We start from the raw sequence: 15724 nt of genomic DNA, 5'->3' as shown, positions 1-15724 counted from the left end.
TGTTCTTGTCCTCTTTAGTCCGGATGACATTTTCCAAAAATGAACTTCAAATTTTGATTCGTCTGACCACAGAACGGTTTTCCACTTTGCCACAGTCCATTTTAAATTAGCCTTGGCCCAGAGAAAACGCCTGCGCTTCTGGATCATGTTTAGATATGGCTTCTTTTTTGACCTATAGAGTTTTAGCCGGCAACGGCGAATGGCACGGTGGATTGTGTTCACCGACAATGTTTTCTGAAAGTATTCCTGAGCACATGTTGTGATTTCCATTACAGTAGCATTCCTGTATGTGATGCAGTGCCGTCTAAGGGCCCGAAGATCACGGGCATCCAGTATGGTTTTCCGGCCTTGACCCTTACGCACAGAGATTGTTCCGCAGCATTGGGGGAATTGGTGATCTTCTGCCCATCTTGACTTCTGAGAGACACTGCCACTCTGAGAGGCTCTTTTTGACCTAATAAGTTGCAAATTGGTCCTCCAGCTGTTCCTTATATGTACATTTAACTTTTCCGGCCTCTTATTGCTACCTGTCCCAAATTTTTTGGAATGTGTACCTCTCATGAAATCCAAAATGAGCCAATATTTGGCATGACATTTCAAAATGTCTCACTTTCAACATTTGATATGTTATCTATATTCTATTGTGAATAAAATATAAGTTTATGAGATTTGTAAATTATTCCATTCCTTTTTTACTCACAATTTGTACAGTGTCCCAACTTTTTTGGAATTGGGTTTGTAGTAATAATGACAACTAACCTTTGGCATTCAAGGATGAGTTTAACTTGCCAAACTGCCATGCTAAAGTTTGGTTCACCTCAAAGCACAGGGCCTAAATTTACTTTTTGCCCTCATCAAAATGCAGCAGTTAGTCTTTCACAGTTCCCCACTAAACAGAATAGGTGAACCCATTTATCACTTATGTGAAAACAAATCGTCTGACATTATAAGACTTTCTCAGCACTGTTACATAATGAAAGACAAAAACAGGATGAAACGTTTAGCATGTTCTAGACATTATGCAAATTTGTGTTTGTTTCTTTCTAAACTTTTATCTAAACCAGGTCACTAAAACCCAAATGCAGGCAACTGTACACAGTCAGTACTTCTCACTGTACTGCAACAAATAAATGATACCCTAGTCTAATGAATAAGTTAAAGCTTGATTATGCTGTGGAGCGGGGTGAAATGGGACACTTTTTACATCTGATCCTTTGCCAGGGAATGCATCGTACCATGAAGCAGCAACAGGCAGAGCGGTACCGACCTCACCCAAAAGAAAGACTCACTGGACGGAGACCATTCAGAATGAGTTCTCCTGGGATTCCTAAGTTCAACTGCTATATAAAAATGGGAGAGAAAACAAGCCTGTGAAGGACAGGAGATCCCAAGAGGGTTTACCTAATTTTCCATTTCAGAGCTTTCTTGCTGGAAAGGATCCTTCATGTGCAAATGAGACTGGACATAAGCGGGACAGGCTCAGCACAGAACTGCTCTACAGAGGGTCCATCAACCCTTGTGAGAGTTACAGTGAGACCGAGTCCTCTGATGAGCAACGATCCAGCACTTCTTTAAGTCGTGAGGAAACCTTTCAGGCTGGGCTATATGGCAAATCAGCCAGCTCCCTAGGGATGTGGAGAGCAGGCTGAGAGGTGCCCACACAGGAAGACTAGGAGACCCACACAGAGAAAGGAGCTGAGGAAACAAAGAGATAATTTGAGAAAAAAGGAGTGAGTAGCACCTCTAACAGGAAGAGGGTGCAGTTGAACACCACCAGCTTAGGTGGAAATGGATAGCTGCCACTAAGAAAGAGAGCTGTGGATGTGTAACAACTCTTAATCAGGTATAACAACACAATCTTGCAGTAATTCACAACAATTTTACGGTTTGGCAAATTGGTGGCAAATTCATATGAATTCCTACAACGTCATTTGTTTGTTAAAATGAGTGAGTGGTTCTCACTAAAAATGAGTTACAGTATACTGTTCTTAAAACAATGCTAAATAGCCAACATAAATATAGTATATACTGTATATGAAATGGTAAGCCTATAATTAGTTTTTTTAATTAAAGGGGTCACATGATGCTTTTTTAAAGATCATTATTTTGTGTATTTGGTGTAACAGAATATGTTGACATGCTTTAATGTTCAAAAAACACATAATTTTTCAAATACTGTACATTATTGTAGGTCCTCTGTGCCCCGCCTCTCTCAAACGCTTTGTTTTCTACAAAGTCCCTCCTTCCGACAAGCGCAGTCTGCTCTGATTGGCCAGCTGACCCAGTGCATTGTGATTGGCTGAACACCACAAGCACTCGTCGGAAATGTAATGCCCCTTACCATAATCGCGAGCTTCATCTTTCAAAATAAATGTAAAGACAGAGCCCGAAAGGGGAACAGAGTCGCGTGACAGACACAGTGATGAAGCTGGTATGTCTCGCTCGCTCGCTCGCGCACACACACACATGATGCGCAAAACTCTGCATTTGAACAGTCAAAAGTAAATACTTAAACTAATAACAAAACAGTAGCTGATTCAGAAGCGCCAGATTGTCATAGCAAAGTCAGAATTACCTCCTCTCCTAGCTTCACGAAAGGGTCGTCCATAAAATGCATTGCTGTTCTGTTGTAAGTGATCTTAAAGATTCCTAAATGCATCTACTTTCGGAAGGCCAAATAAAGTGCTTTTATAAATAAAGAAACACACAGCGTCTCCCTGACATGACTGCATCAACACTAACTGCGGTTACTGAAACCACGCCTTCTTTCTTTGCATGCACATTTGGGTGGCATTATGCTAATATTTCCACATAGTGAGGTAGATATGTGGGGGCGTGTTAGAACGAGCTGTTTTAGGGGGGCGTGCCAGAGTCTTAACTTTGATAAAGAATATCTCTTTGGTTTTGAGACTTTAGTCTTTGCAACTTCAGGGATATTATCTATGCACAATCAGCTTGTAACACTCCAAAGAGAAAGGAAAACTTGAAATCGCATCATATGACCCCTTTAATATATTTAGGCTTGCAAAACATTTAATATCAGTTTTTTTGTGTATAGTGCAAAAGGCTTAATCATTTTGCAAATAATTGTGAATACTGTTGGGCCTATGCAGTTTATGATGATATTAATATTAATCAATTTAATTAATATAAATTTCACTGCTGAGATTTAAAAACATCTTATACTTTTGTATGATAAGCAATTTTGGCATTTGGTTGGGGTGCCAAAATCCTGGAGCAAAACTGGTTGAGAACCAATGGTATTAATAATGTTTCTGAAACATACTGTCATAATATAGTGTAGGTTTCTTTACTGAAATAATAAAATAAATATAAATTACAATATGAAATTTATAGTAAAAAGCCTCCATTATATATAGCCTTAGTACAGTATCAGCAAAACAAGATTATTATTTCCCTTTTAAAACGTTATATAAACATTATTATTGTTTCCCTGCTTAAAACACAGTGTTTCTAGGAACTGTTACAGGTAAAAATTAACCACTGTTTGAGCTGGCTTTAGACATACATATAAAGTGGCTCTAAATCCATTATTCACAACTTTTCTAGAAGCATTACATAAACATCACACCACCTTTTGTCGAGGGATTATGAGACTGTTGGCATAAAGCATTTTTTCCGGCTGGTGGAGTGTTCCTCCCATTAATGTGCTCTGTTTTGTGGTACACCTGTTGAACAGCCTCAGGGAAAATCCATACCGTGACTATTATCATGGTCACTGTCTGTGTCAGTCTACACAAATATGACACGTGGCCATTAGTCCTTGTAAATGTATTACACTGATCCCAGAAGCATGCATGTTGAGATGAGGATGATGATCTATGGTGACATAAGGGCCTGTTAATTAATTGGTTGATGATAGGGATGCACCGATACCACTTTTTTCAGTACTCGCCTGATACTGATACTTTTATTTTTGGTACTTGCCGATACCGAGTACCGATACCAATATTTTTATTGCATTTGTAAATTTTTAAAATATTGGGTACAGAAACCAAAAGAGTATGTATAATGTTAGTTGGTTAACTTTATTTATCAAATAGATACAGTCAAACCTAAATTTATTTAGACACCTTCAACATTTCTCCCATTATCACAGTTTATTCGCTATAGTTTAGAAAATGGTAATAAAATATAACAAGAATTCAGAGTTAAACGGAGTCAGAACAAATTCAGCTTGATAATGTTAGATAACTTAACTATGATAGAAATGTATGTAATGGATTACAATCAACCAAAAATTAGACAGCTGTTAGTATGACAGTATTTACACAACTATCAATACTTAGTTGGGCAACCCTTAGCCTTAATGACAGCATGTAGTCTCCTGGGCATGCTGTGACCCAGCTTCATGCAAATCTCAACTTCAATTTTTTTTCCCAGACTAGGTCTGAATAATTTTTGGTCCCAAATTTGTATCAGTTTTACTGGTAGTCCACAGTATCTTCACTGACCGTTCTGTTTGAAGCGTGCATTCCAAAAGCAAAGTAAGAGTATTTCTTTTCCTACTATGGCGAGCACTAGCGGAGCGTTTAGAAAGTGTGTACATCCGTGTCAGCGGTTTCTGACACCCGATGATTCACACGATCTATGCGTTGTTTGTTTGTCCTCGAGGGGCAATCTGCGTGCACTGTGAGAGCTTTTCGCTGAAAAAGCTCCGTTCTCGTTTGTCTCTCTTCTCGAGTGGAGAGGGACAACCATCTGTTTCCCGCGGTTCAGGACCCGCCGCTGCTGAGGCACGGAGGAGAATGAGCTCGTGGGGATTTCAGGTGGACCTAGCCGATGAGGCTGAAGGGGGGGGTCCGCCATGGGCAGAGCGATGGCTGCTATGGTGGTGACGGAGCGGCAGTTGTGGGTGAACTTAGCAGACATCGGGAAGAAAGAATGGGGCTTTCTTCTCGATGCCCCAGTTTCGCCCTCTGAACTGTTTGGCACCTCCGTTGAGACGGTGGTCGACAAATTCAGGGAGGCGAAGTCGCGCTCAGCAGCGTTCAAATCCTTCATACCACGAAGGCCCAGGTCTGAGCCCGAACAAACCAGGGGTCCTGGCCCGTCTCGGTTTGAGGATCAGAGACGGGCACAGAGGGCTAGTGTCGCGACTCGCGCCCCGCCTCCACCTGTGGGTGGGGGTAGGAAGTATCGTGGGTCAAGGGGAGGCAGGCGAAACCCGAGGGGTGAGACCTGGGCAAGGTGCCAGCGCTTTTGTCCGGGTCAGAGTAATGCTTAAGTATTCACTCTCTCCCACAGGGGGTGCAACATCTACCCTGTCCTCCCCTTTTTCCAATTCCCCTGTTATGACCACCATCTCCAGCTGACCAAGGTTAGCTGTAAAACATTTTCAAACAGTCTCCTACTGGGCCCATGATGTTGTTGGTGGTTCTATGGCTAGATCATAGTAACCGCATGACTGATGGTCCGGTCAAAAATCCCCGGGAGCAGAGCTCCAGCACAGAAGTCATGGGGGTGAGTACGATCCAAATATCATGATATCTGTATATCGAGGACAGACTGAGATGGCTGTGTGTGTGTAACCTTCTATAGTTCCTTGCAGTGTTTCCCGGGACCTGTACGTTTCTGCCCCTTGCTAGACGCCCTCGATGAGGTGCCGTTGCTGGGCTCAGAAGCCAGGTGCTCTACTTGCAGTAGGCGTGTCACTCGTCGACATATGTCCAGACGGTAAGTAAAGCCGGGCTTCGGCTTCGTACCTCCTGGATCATGCGGCCCAACACAGGCTTTTGCGGTGCTACGTTTTTTTTCATCTGAAATTTATATTCCAAAGCCACTCATATAATGCAGAAACAATCAAGCAAGCAAAACACGCGCAACGCGTGCACGTATTTGTACTGATACAGAATAGTACAGCCTAGCGCATTTCACACAATCTGTTAGATTCACTTTCGCCAGAAAGACGTGTATGCCTAAGGTTAAAAATAAATTACATTTATAGTGAATGCCTGAATGGTCTTATTTTTACAATTTAGTTTTAATCCAAATGATGCGTGTGCTAAGTGAGTGAACATCAAAGATCACACAACAGAACTGCGCTCTCTCTCTCTCTCTCTCTCTCCCTACCATTAAGTAACTTGTGCATTGTTTTACTTACTTGTTTTTGATGTATCCGACCAAACTACAAACTTTCCAGTGATGTCTGTGAGAAAGGTATATTCACTCGACAAGCTCGTGCATCTGCGCCACTGCGCGCTCAATCCACTCAGCGCGCTTTGCTTATCAACTCGCGCACTTCAGCTATACAGGCATTAATACTGAATGTTTAACATTATATTCATTGCATACATATACTTCGTAGACATCCTTAATCTCTAATAACTCCATTCTGCTGTCTGTTGTTCTGTGTTCTGTGTTGTTCTTGTTGTCGTGTTTCATTGTCTGAATATGGCACTTATCACATGCTGTGTGGTATCGGGGCATTTTAACGAGTAGGAGTAGGAGTACAGGAGCTTAGTATCGGGCCCGAAACCGATAAGTGCATCCCTAGTTGATGATGTAGTATCGTGAACAGTAGAGATTGGCATTGCTAGTACCATGCTCTAGCAGTTGAACTACAGGAACTCAAAAACTAATAAAAAAATAAATACAATAATAATGTAAAGATTGAAAAAAAACATGACTGAGAATTAATCATTTACAAATCACGAAAGAAAAGATTAGTTTAGTATTGAATCAAAGCGTTAAGCTTTGGTTTAAAAGCTCACCATCTTGCAGATGGACATGTGTATGAATCAAAAAGAAAAGTACAAAAATATCTGTCTTGAACTGAAGGATCAGTGGAAGTCAAATACTGTTTTGAGCCTCAGAATGGAGACTTCTAAATGTGTCAATCTGCCTTTCCAACAGATTAACTGAGTAAGCAACTTAGAATTAGACTTTTAAAGCAGCATTTGATAGCACTATTCTGACTACTTATGGCTTATTAAAAATAAACTGAGAATATCTGGAAGACATGTTTCCAGCATCAGCACATTTCCCATCATTTCTTCTGAGTCACAGATTCAAATATGACTGGGTGAGTCTCAATCCATTTCCTCAATCTTATTCAGAACCTGTAACGTACAGTTCCATTAGCAGTTATTGTGTGTACATTCTTACAGCGATGAGGACGGAACACCATAATAAAAAATCCCTATGAGCGAGTTTCCCACAATATTCAATGGTGCTGCAACAACGCTTTTGAATCTGCAGCATGAAACAGTCAGCGCTACCCATTTACACTTTAAAAAATAGCTTTACAAAGTTGTAAAATAAATTTTGGAGCAAGTTTTATGAGAAAATACTATTTCAGTCTTTCTACTTCAAAATTAAATTTTTAATGTGCTACTTGCTGATTCTTTGTAACTGTCTGTGAAATTTACTAGCATTTCTGAGTGAAAATTGTTCCCATGCTATTTTTTTTTCAGTGTAGTCCAATTCCTGAATGAATGACTCTTATAAGGCATTTCTTTTTAGCAAATCAGTAACAAATAGTGCAATCTGTTTAATTTGATTTCCCTCTGCATGTGAATCAGTGTATTCACCCATCACAATGAGCTCTGGAACAACAACAGCACTGCACAGACCACATACTGTTCTCGACTCAACAGCACTGGGGAGAAGCCAGGGACATGCTTGATATCACATTACCAACACCATGTTGGTTTATGCTTTAATCCAATGCAAATCCCAAAGCAGCTTTGATGGTCCAAAATAATTCATATGAGAGAAGAGTGAAAAAAAAGTGATGTGATGTGTAGCCAAGTATGGTGTCCCATACTCAGAATTTGTGCTCTGCATTTAACCCATCCAAGTGCACACCCACTGCAGAGAGTATAACACACACACACACACACACACACACACCGGAATAGTGGGCAGCCATTTTTGCTGCAGCGCCCGGGGAACAGTTGGGGATTTGGTGCCTTTCTCAAGGGTTTCACCTCAGTTGTGGTATTGAGGGTGGAAGAGTCATCTCTCATTGGGTCATTCACTCTTCCCACCTACAATCCCTGCCGGTACCAAGACTCAGACCCGTGACCTAGGTTACAAGTCCGATGCTCTAACCATAAGGCCCTATGAATATAATGAAACAAATGATGTAAATCTGATTCTTTGCCCATCAATTGTTTTGAAAGGAGTTAAGTTCTCAACTTTATAGGAAGCAGATTTTAGTGACCCAATATACCATACCAAATTTTGTTATAAAACTGTAAAAATATTAACAATAACATAGGTTGAATGGAAGAAAATTTTAATAATAAAATTAAGACTTAATAATTTTACACTGTCTTTTAGTTTGTTTAGTTTGAGTGTTTGGTTTCTAAAGATCTTTTGAATTTTGATGATTTCACACTATCAGTAGCCATATTCAATTCAATTCAAATTTATTTGTATAGCGCTTTTCACAATACACATTGTTTCAAAGCAGCTTTACAGAAAATGCATGTGTCTACACTACAATTTAGAGTGATCTTTTATCAGAAGTGAATGTGTCCAAGCAATGTTCATTTCAAAACAGTTCAAGATAATAGAATCATACAGTTAGCTAACATGAATTAATTTTAGGCAGAAGCTTATTAAAGAGATTGTGATCATAATGATTACAATATAGAGAAATTTTGGCTGTTGTGCATGTCAATTCAAGTTGGCATCATCTGGGGTCCTCAAAGGGGTCAGCATCATCTCTTCACAGGTGTTGGATCATCTGAAGTCTTTCTGTAAGGCTGGATTCACGCTGGAGCTGGCATAATCTCTAGTTACTTCGAGATGGGCAGGAGTTCTTTTTAGCAAATCAGTAACAAATAGTGCAATCTGTTTAATTTGATTTCCGAATAAATTACTCTAAATGTGCAGTCACATTTACTGCTTTTCGGTGAATTTTCATTGGTGAAATCCATCCAGTCATTTTAATTGGAGTACACACGATGTGTGAGGACAAAATATTTCCCCATGAAGATTTTGCAACAGGTTTAAGCTGGTCATGCAGATTTGTCGCGCTGACCAAATGAAATATGCTTGGTTTGAAAGTGAATTTCTTTCTGTAAGGCTGGATTCACGCTGGAGCTGGCATAATCTCTAGTTACTTCGAGATGGGCAGGAGCAGAAAGACAAATGGAAAAGAATTAGCGTAGCTGCTGTTCATAACGTTTCAAGCAAAAAATATGATTGTGACTTGTTTGTGATCTGATCTAACTAGGAACAAGGCTATGAGATTCATTATGTGAATGCTTGGCTGAAGAGATGTGTACTTAATCTAGATTTAAGCAGAGAAAAAGTGTGTTTGAGCCCCGGACATTGTCAGGAAGACTATTCTAGAGTTTAGGAGCCAGATGAGAAAATGTTGTACCTCCTTTAGTGGGCTTATCCTAGGTACTACTATGATTTTGAGCCAGTATACTAAAGTCCAGAGTTTCGTGACCTTAAAGAGCGGGATGGATTGTAGGGCATAAGAAGTTAAACATACAGGAGCTAAACCTGTAAAAAAATTTAGTGCCTTATAGGTCAGTAGCAATATTTTGAAATCAACATAGAACTTAATAGGTAACCAGTGTAGAGATGATATAGAGATGATACAATGTAGAAATTATATTGTGTATTGTGTTCAGGACAATATGTGCAACACCTGTGGCCGAATATGTACCTCAAGGATTGGCCTCTATTCTCATCGTAGGACACATCAGCAGCAACTGTGATGAGATCTGTTGCATCGACAGCTCAGACCAAGGCATTTGTAATCTGTCTAGTATATTCATGTACTTTATAGTTTTGTTCATCATTTTTAAGGATATCAACCTGTCTGTGTTCAGCATATGCCTAATTCAGCCAGTTTTTACCAAACAACAAAAACAAAATTTTGGATTTGACAGCTTTGACATAAACAACAAAAGGTATGGGATGTGTTTTCTCCTACCCTTCATATTTTGCTATCAAAATATAGGATTATATGTATTATAAGATTATATATTATTAATATATCATTGTTTTCTCTGCTGTCCTGAATCAGAACAGATTTGTGACCCATTTTAGGGTCACAGCCCCTGAGCTGAGAGCCACTGCTGTACATAATACATGTTAGGGACAAAGATAAATGGTAATGAGTGGAGAAACTGTTAAATTATATAGAATAAAATACTACTACTGATTACAATCCTAAATTAAATACAGAAGTATGAAAACAGTTATTAAATTTCTAAATCTGCAACACACCAACTCATCGCAGATGTTTTGCAGTGACTTGGCAGTCTCACTTAGCAAGCAATTTTCCCTACAGATGCACCCTCTTGAGCCTTTCCCTATTTTCCATATGAATCCTCAGGTCAGGGCAAGAGCCGTGACTGTTCAGCCCCTCTGATGATAGCAATCAGTCAATGTAGAGAGGCACATCCAATATCGGCCAGCTACTCTTCAGAGACAGATCAGCTGTTCGTACAATTCCCCTCACTGGTTCAACACAGATAAAGCAGAACCAACAGAAAACAAAGGCAATGAATGCATAATTTTCTTTTTCACATGTTTTATGGTTCTCTTCCTTTTGCATCCTCTGGGTGTTTCGGTTGTTGAGCTACAGCACAAGAGAATAAGATAATGAGTTTTGTTTCAGAAGATAGATGGGGAAATTTAGTTGGTTTGCATAGCCTACTGTACATGTTTGTTTAAAGAGGGTGACCTTCATGTCCACAATCACCACATGTTTAGGGTTTCCAACCTTCCAGTATAAAACAGAATCATCTTGTTTTTAAGGGAACATAATCACATAAATCCACATGGGATATAGTTTTCTGCCTATTGCTGCAGTATGTATTAAGTTTGATTCAGTTTTGCTGTTACATTTTCCTCCGCTGAAACTTGTAGACCTGTTGCCCATTAGGTAAAAGAGGGGTTTTTGAAATTACAAGTTATTCAAAATTATTACTTTTGGAATTACTTCCCAAACACTGCCTGAAAATGACAGCCACACTTTAAATTGATTTTTAATGCCAGCTTTTGGGCAGCAGTTATTAGTGGAGACCAATGTGTATGCTGTCAACCATGACAGAGGGTTGAACAAGAATGTCCATTGTAAGCTGATATGGCAGCTGGAGGGTTAACAGGGCTGTTCATGATAAACAGCATGCCACAGTGTGAATAAGCAAAAGCTTTTCAGTACTCGGTAATTGTTTGGAATGACAACTACTCATGAAGTAACTATGAGAATAAGCTGGGATGTCTTGCTCTTGAGCATGCCTCAAAAGAGGGCTTACAATGACTTACAATGATACATAGCAGCTACAAGTGTATGCACTACTTGCTTAATGCAAGCACTATATAGGATAAATCACTATACAGGATTTACCCCATTATACTTTATCGAGACGAATTGATAGGTGAAGCAACAAACAGCCACCCACAAATAGTCTATAAACAAAGCATCAGGCTGTCTTTGAGTTCACATGAACAACGGTTAAAGTTATTCGTCGTTCAGGCTACAGAAGAATACCATAATTCCTCTGCTCAGTTAAGCCTAAAACATCGAGAGTCACGCAGACCTATAACAACCCAGCCACAACACATAATTGCGAATAACATGCCTAACCTTAATACAGAATCGACCACAGAGTCCAACATTTATATTTTTTCTACGAATCTTTGAGTTAACGTGTACTAAACATGAATGGAATTTGCATCGCAGCACCCCCACACCTTGATGCTCATGACAAGAACAGCATGCATAGTTATCTTTATTGAAGTGAATTAGGTTTAAATCGCCGTCATGCATGAATGAATGATATTTTTGCAATTTTACACATAACAATCCACCATGATCACATTACACAAAACTGAAACTGCACGTCAAAATAACAAATTGTCAATATTTTTTGAGACCCCCAAAATTTCACAAATTCCGTTTTCAGGGGAGCCCATGTCTTATTAAGGGGAGCCGAGCTGCCCATAGCTCCACCGTAGTTCGCACCCTGTGCGTATCTAATAACTATGAATTACGTATTTATGTTTTCCACAGCTTGAAATGTAAGAGACATGCACTCAAACTTGCGATTCAGAGGGTGGAAGTGCTCTCATCAGTCGACTCCCAACATTAATGAGGTAAGAGAGACTTAAGCAGTGAATTACAGGTATACATACAGTAGTAGAATGTATCGGATTGGGTTTGAACATTTTGAAAGTGTAATTTTAAGTTTTCAAAAGACATACAGGTGAATCTCAAACTGACAAAACGTGTCCATAATTTTATGGGCAAATTCATAGTATACCTAATAAACTTATAAACTTGTAAATACCTTTTGCATCAACCAAGAGATAATGTGGCCCCTTATTTGATTATGTATTAATGATGACTTGTAAAATTTGTGTTATTTCACGTGTGTCAATTTCTTAAAATATCATAATATTTGTCTATTATAAGAACTAATTTAAAACTATACTAATTAATTTACAACAAACATATTTGTTTATGTAAGACATGCATAAAAGCTACAAATAAAAAAATAGTTCAAGTTCATCCTTTCTGCAGTAGTTACATGCATAATATTCAAACCTCTAATCTAGTTGATCTAAGATTATAGGTATCAACATTATTTAAATTGTGTAAAGCAGTGTGGAATATGATTGTAATGGGGCTGACGAGACGTGAGACGTGCGGATCCATTCGCAAAGCTTTATTTTGGAGAAGACAGAGACGTGGTCATCAAGCAGGCAGGGTCAAACAGTGGCAGACAGGTATATGGCGGGCAAGACACAAGAATACTCCTAGGGCTAGCGTAGGTCAAGTGCGAGAGTCAATGAAATTGGAAAGGGTGACCTCTGATGGCTAGCAGATGGAAGTTCATGGACCGGATTCGTGACAATGATGATTATGATGATGAACATTTTTATTCTTTTAAAAGTGTCTAAACTTAAATTGTGAAATTGTATTCAATAAAGTACCACCTGTATTTGTTTATCACAATTTTATTTTTACTAAGTACTTTGTCTGTACAACATCATCTCACATTGTCCTTAATTTCTGGTGCATGTAGAAATTACAGTTTTTCAGCATATGTTTTCAGTATGTTGACTGAACGTTCACTCTTTTCTTGGTAATTGCTTAGTTTTTCAATCTGTGAGCCAAAATTCAGTATGGTAAACTTTAGTCTTGTGGTGTGTGATCATGTTTTGGTAATACATTTGGAGGTTGGCTATTGTAATTGAAAACAACCGTTTCAGCCACACTATTTGGCCTTTCCTGTAAATCAGCAGTGATCCATTGCAAATAAAATTAAGGTGGCAACTGTGTAAATTAACAGTAATGTCTCAAACACTGTTGTTTATTTTCTAAGGATTTCTGTTTTATCCAGCAGAGGATTGTATTTGTTAAACATTTAGCCGGAAAAGCATTTCTGTTGCCTTCAAATCACCTGAGACTTTTCTGACAGTATATTTATAGTTTTTCTTGGTTTATCTGTAACTTGCCAAAGTAAACATGCAAAGGTTTAGTCATCATGTGTTTATCAGTTGTTGTAAATATACAGTACAGAAATCTGTGCAATATAGTTGCTATTGATATTTTTACTGCCTCATGATTTCATCATAAACAGTACGACTGTCTAACATGTTATGTCTGTCTTTTTGCCTGGGTGAAATTCATATTTATAGAGGGGTAATAAAAGACCATAGATATCACAAATGCAGTACAACATCAGTTATTTCTTCTTCAGGCTACATGAATAGCCTGAAGAAGAAATTATTTATTTATATTATTTCAACTTAAATGAATATTCAAACTAGTTCATGAGGAAATTCTATTTGTTTCTTGTCAATGAATTGGTCAAACCAGTTCATAAAATATATTGGTATGAACAATTCATTAATGAAACCATCTTAAATTCATCAAGTGCATTCATTGAAAAGTCATGAGAACTCTGCCTTGTACATCTAATATGTATTTAACCCAGAATATTTCTGTAATATTTTGTAAAAGTTGAAGCTTCGTACTAAAGGTCTTATACTTCACAGGCAGTGGATAATGAGTATTGCTGGCACCAAAATGCCATGACACCATGGAGGAGTCTGAGGACTAGATTGGAGGACCCAGGGAGAGGAACACCCCCTTTTTATCTAGCTCTACATCATTTGATGAACCTTGGAGATCAGAAAACACTTCTAGTCCTTTTTTATTCCTGGGCCGGACACGCAGTGTCCCTGAAGCTCTCCATTGCTACAGTAGACCCACTTTACGGTCAAGCTTCTCCTCGATCACCATCACCGCTCGCAGTTTGTCTCCTAAAAGGGATTGTACAGCTTATTTAAACTCAACCTTTTTACTCAAGTTTACTTCCTTCCTGAACACTCAAATATGGCATATTATAAATATACACCCCAGCATTTCACTGTGGCACAGACCTTGTGTTCATATCCAAATGTGTGTAGGAGGCTCTTGAGCTGTTTCGTCCAGATTTCATCTCTCGCTCTCAGAATCGGGTGCGACGATTGGAACTGAGGGCCAGAGAGAGGAGGAGCTTACAAACAGCTGAATTTATCATGGGCGTGGAGACAGCTAACCGTAGGCGGAACTACACCAAGCCACACCCACTTAGTGGTAAGATACTCTGTTTTCATTAGCATCCTTCCTATGCACAGTTGAAGGAGCTGTGGTGGAGATCTAGTGCTGCAGCAATGCAGTCTCAGTATTACTGCTGTAACCATTCAACCAGGTATCAACAGTAGCAATGAACAATGAATCGGAAATGGTGAATCAGTGCGGCAAATGCCTGAGAAATGTGCCAACAGTGAGTATAAGGGTCATCATCTTCAAATTTGTAGAGCAAGCACATTGCACTGAGACACATTATTGATGCTGTCACAGGATGACATAATTCAGCTCTGCAGTGAAACATATGCTGCATTAGAAGTTCGGTAATATCAGAACAAACTTGAGATGGGACAGACTTATTAAATGCAAACAGATACAATAGAGATCTCAAAGACCTCTGCATGTATTACTGCGGCCCTGTTGAGAATGAACAATGAATCTTTAAAAGTTAATGACAAGTCCTGTTTCTCATGCAGCTAACTGATGCCCCCTATTGGCTCCAATAGAATTCTGTAAAAAATTTCTCATTCATAAGTTACTGTATGTGCAACTGCAATATTTGTTCGGTAAGCTCATAAATGCTTAAACAGTTTATTGATTTGTAAGGCTAGGCCAATAAGGTAACAGACTAACATCCTTAAAAAAAAACTGAAATTGAAGAATAAAATGTAATGATTAAAGGGGTCATATGATGCTGCTAAAAAGAACATTATTTTGTGTATTTGGTGTAGTGAAATGTTTTTATGCGGTTTAAAGTAAAAAAACACATTATTTTCCACATACTGTACATTATTGTTTCTCCTCTATGCCCCGCCTTTTTGAAACGCGTCGATTTTTACAAAGCTCATCGGTCTGAAAAAGTGAGGTGTGCTGTGATTGGCCAGCTATCCAGTGCGTTGTGATTGGCCGAATACCTCAAGCGTGAGACGGAAATGTTACACCCTTACCATACTGTGATGCCGGGTCCCGGCCGGAAAACCCATTACAAACGAGGCATTTGTTGCATCCAGTGGGGACATAATTACTGATTATAATGACTTATACTGTCTTTTTACACGTTGCGTTGCATTGCATCACACCGCGTAAACATAAAACTCTGTCTGCATTTGTGATCGGAGAAATGACAAACAACAAGTGCTACTCTAC

General features: G+C 39.1%; 1 protein-coding gene across 1 annotated transcript in view; it reads left to right on the top strand.

The window, feature by feature from the left end:
• Nucleotides 1-15724, top strand: part of LOC107594852 (centrosomal protein C10orf90 homolog) — a 42299-nt gene that overhangs the window by 1194 nt on the left and 25381 nt on the right. Inside the window, exons 2-3 of the mRNA XM_016285060.1 lie at nucleotides 11088-11094; nucleotides 14416-14584. Coding sequence (XP_016140546.1) covers nucleotides 14527-14584 — 58 coding nt within the window. The 5' untranslated portion in view covers nucleotides 11088-11094; nucleotides 14416-14526. The remainder of the gene's footprint in view (nucleotides 1-11087; nucleotides 11095-14415; nucleotides 14585-15724) is intronic.

Source organism: Sinocyclocheilus grahami, unplaced genomic scaffold (assembly GCF_001515645.1).
Source record: "Sinocyclocheilus grahami isolate Dianchi unplaced genomic scaffold, SAMN03320097.WGS_v1.1 scaffold191.1, whole genome shotgun sequence".
Taxonomy (NCBI): Eukaryota; Metazoa; Chordata; class Actinopteri; order Cypriniformes; family Cyprinidae; genus Sinocyclocheilus; species Sinocyclocheilus grahami.
The sequence above is the reverse complement of the archived record's forward strand: the minus strand, read 5'-3'. Positions and strand labels throughout refer to the sequence as shown.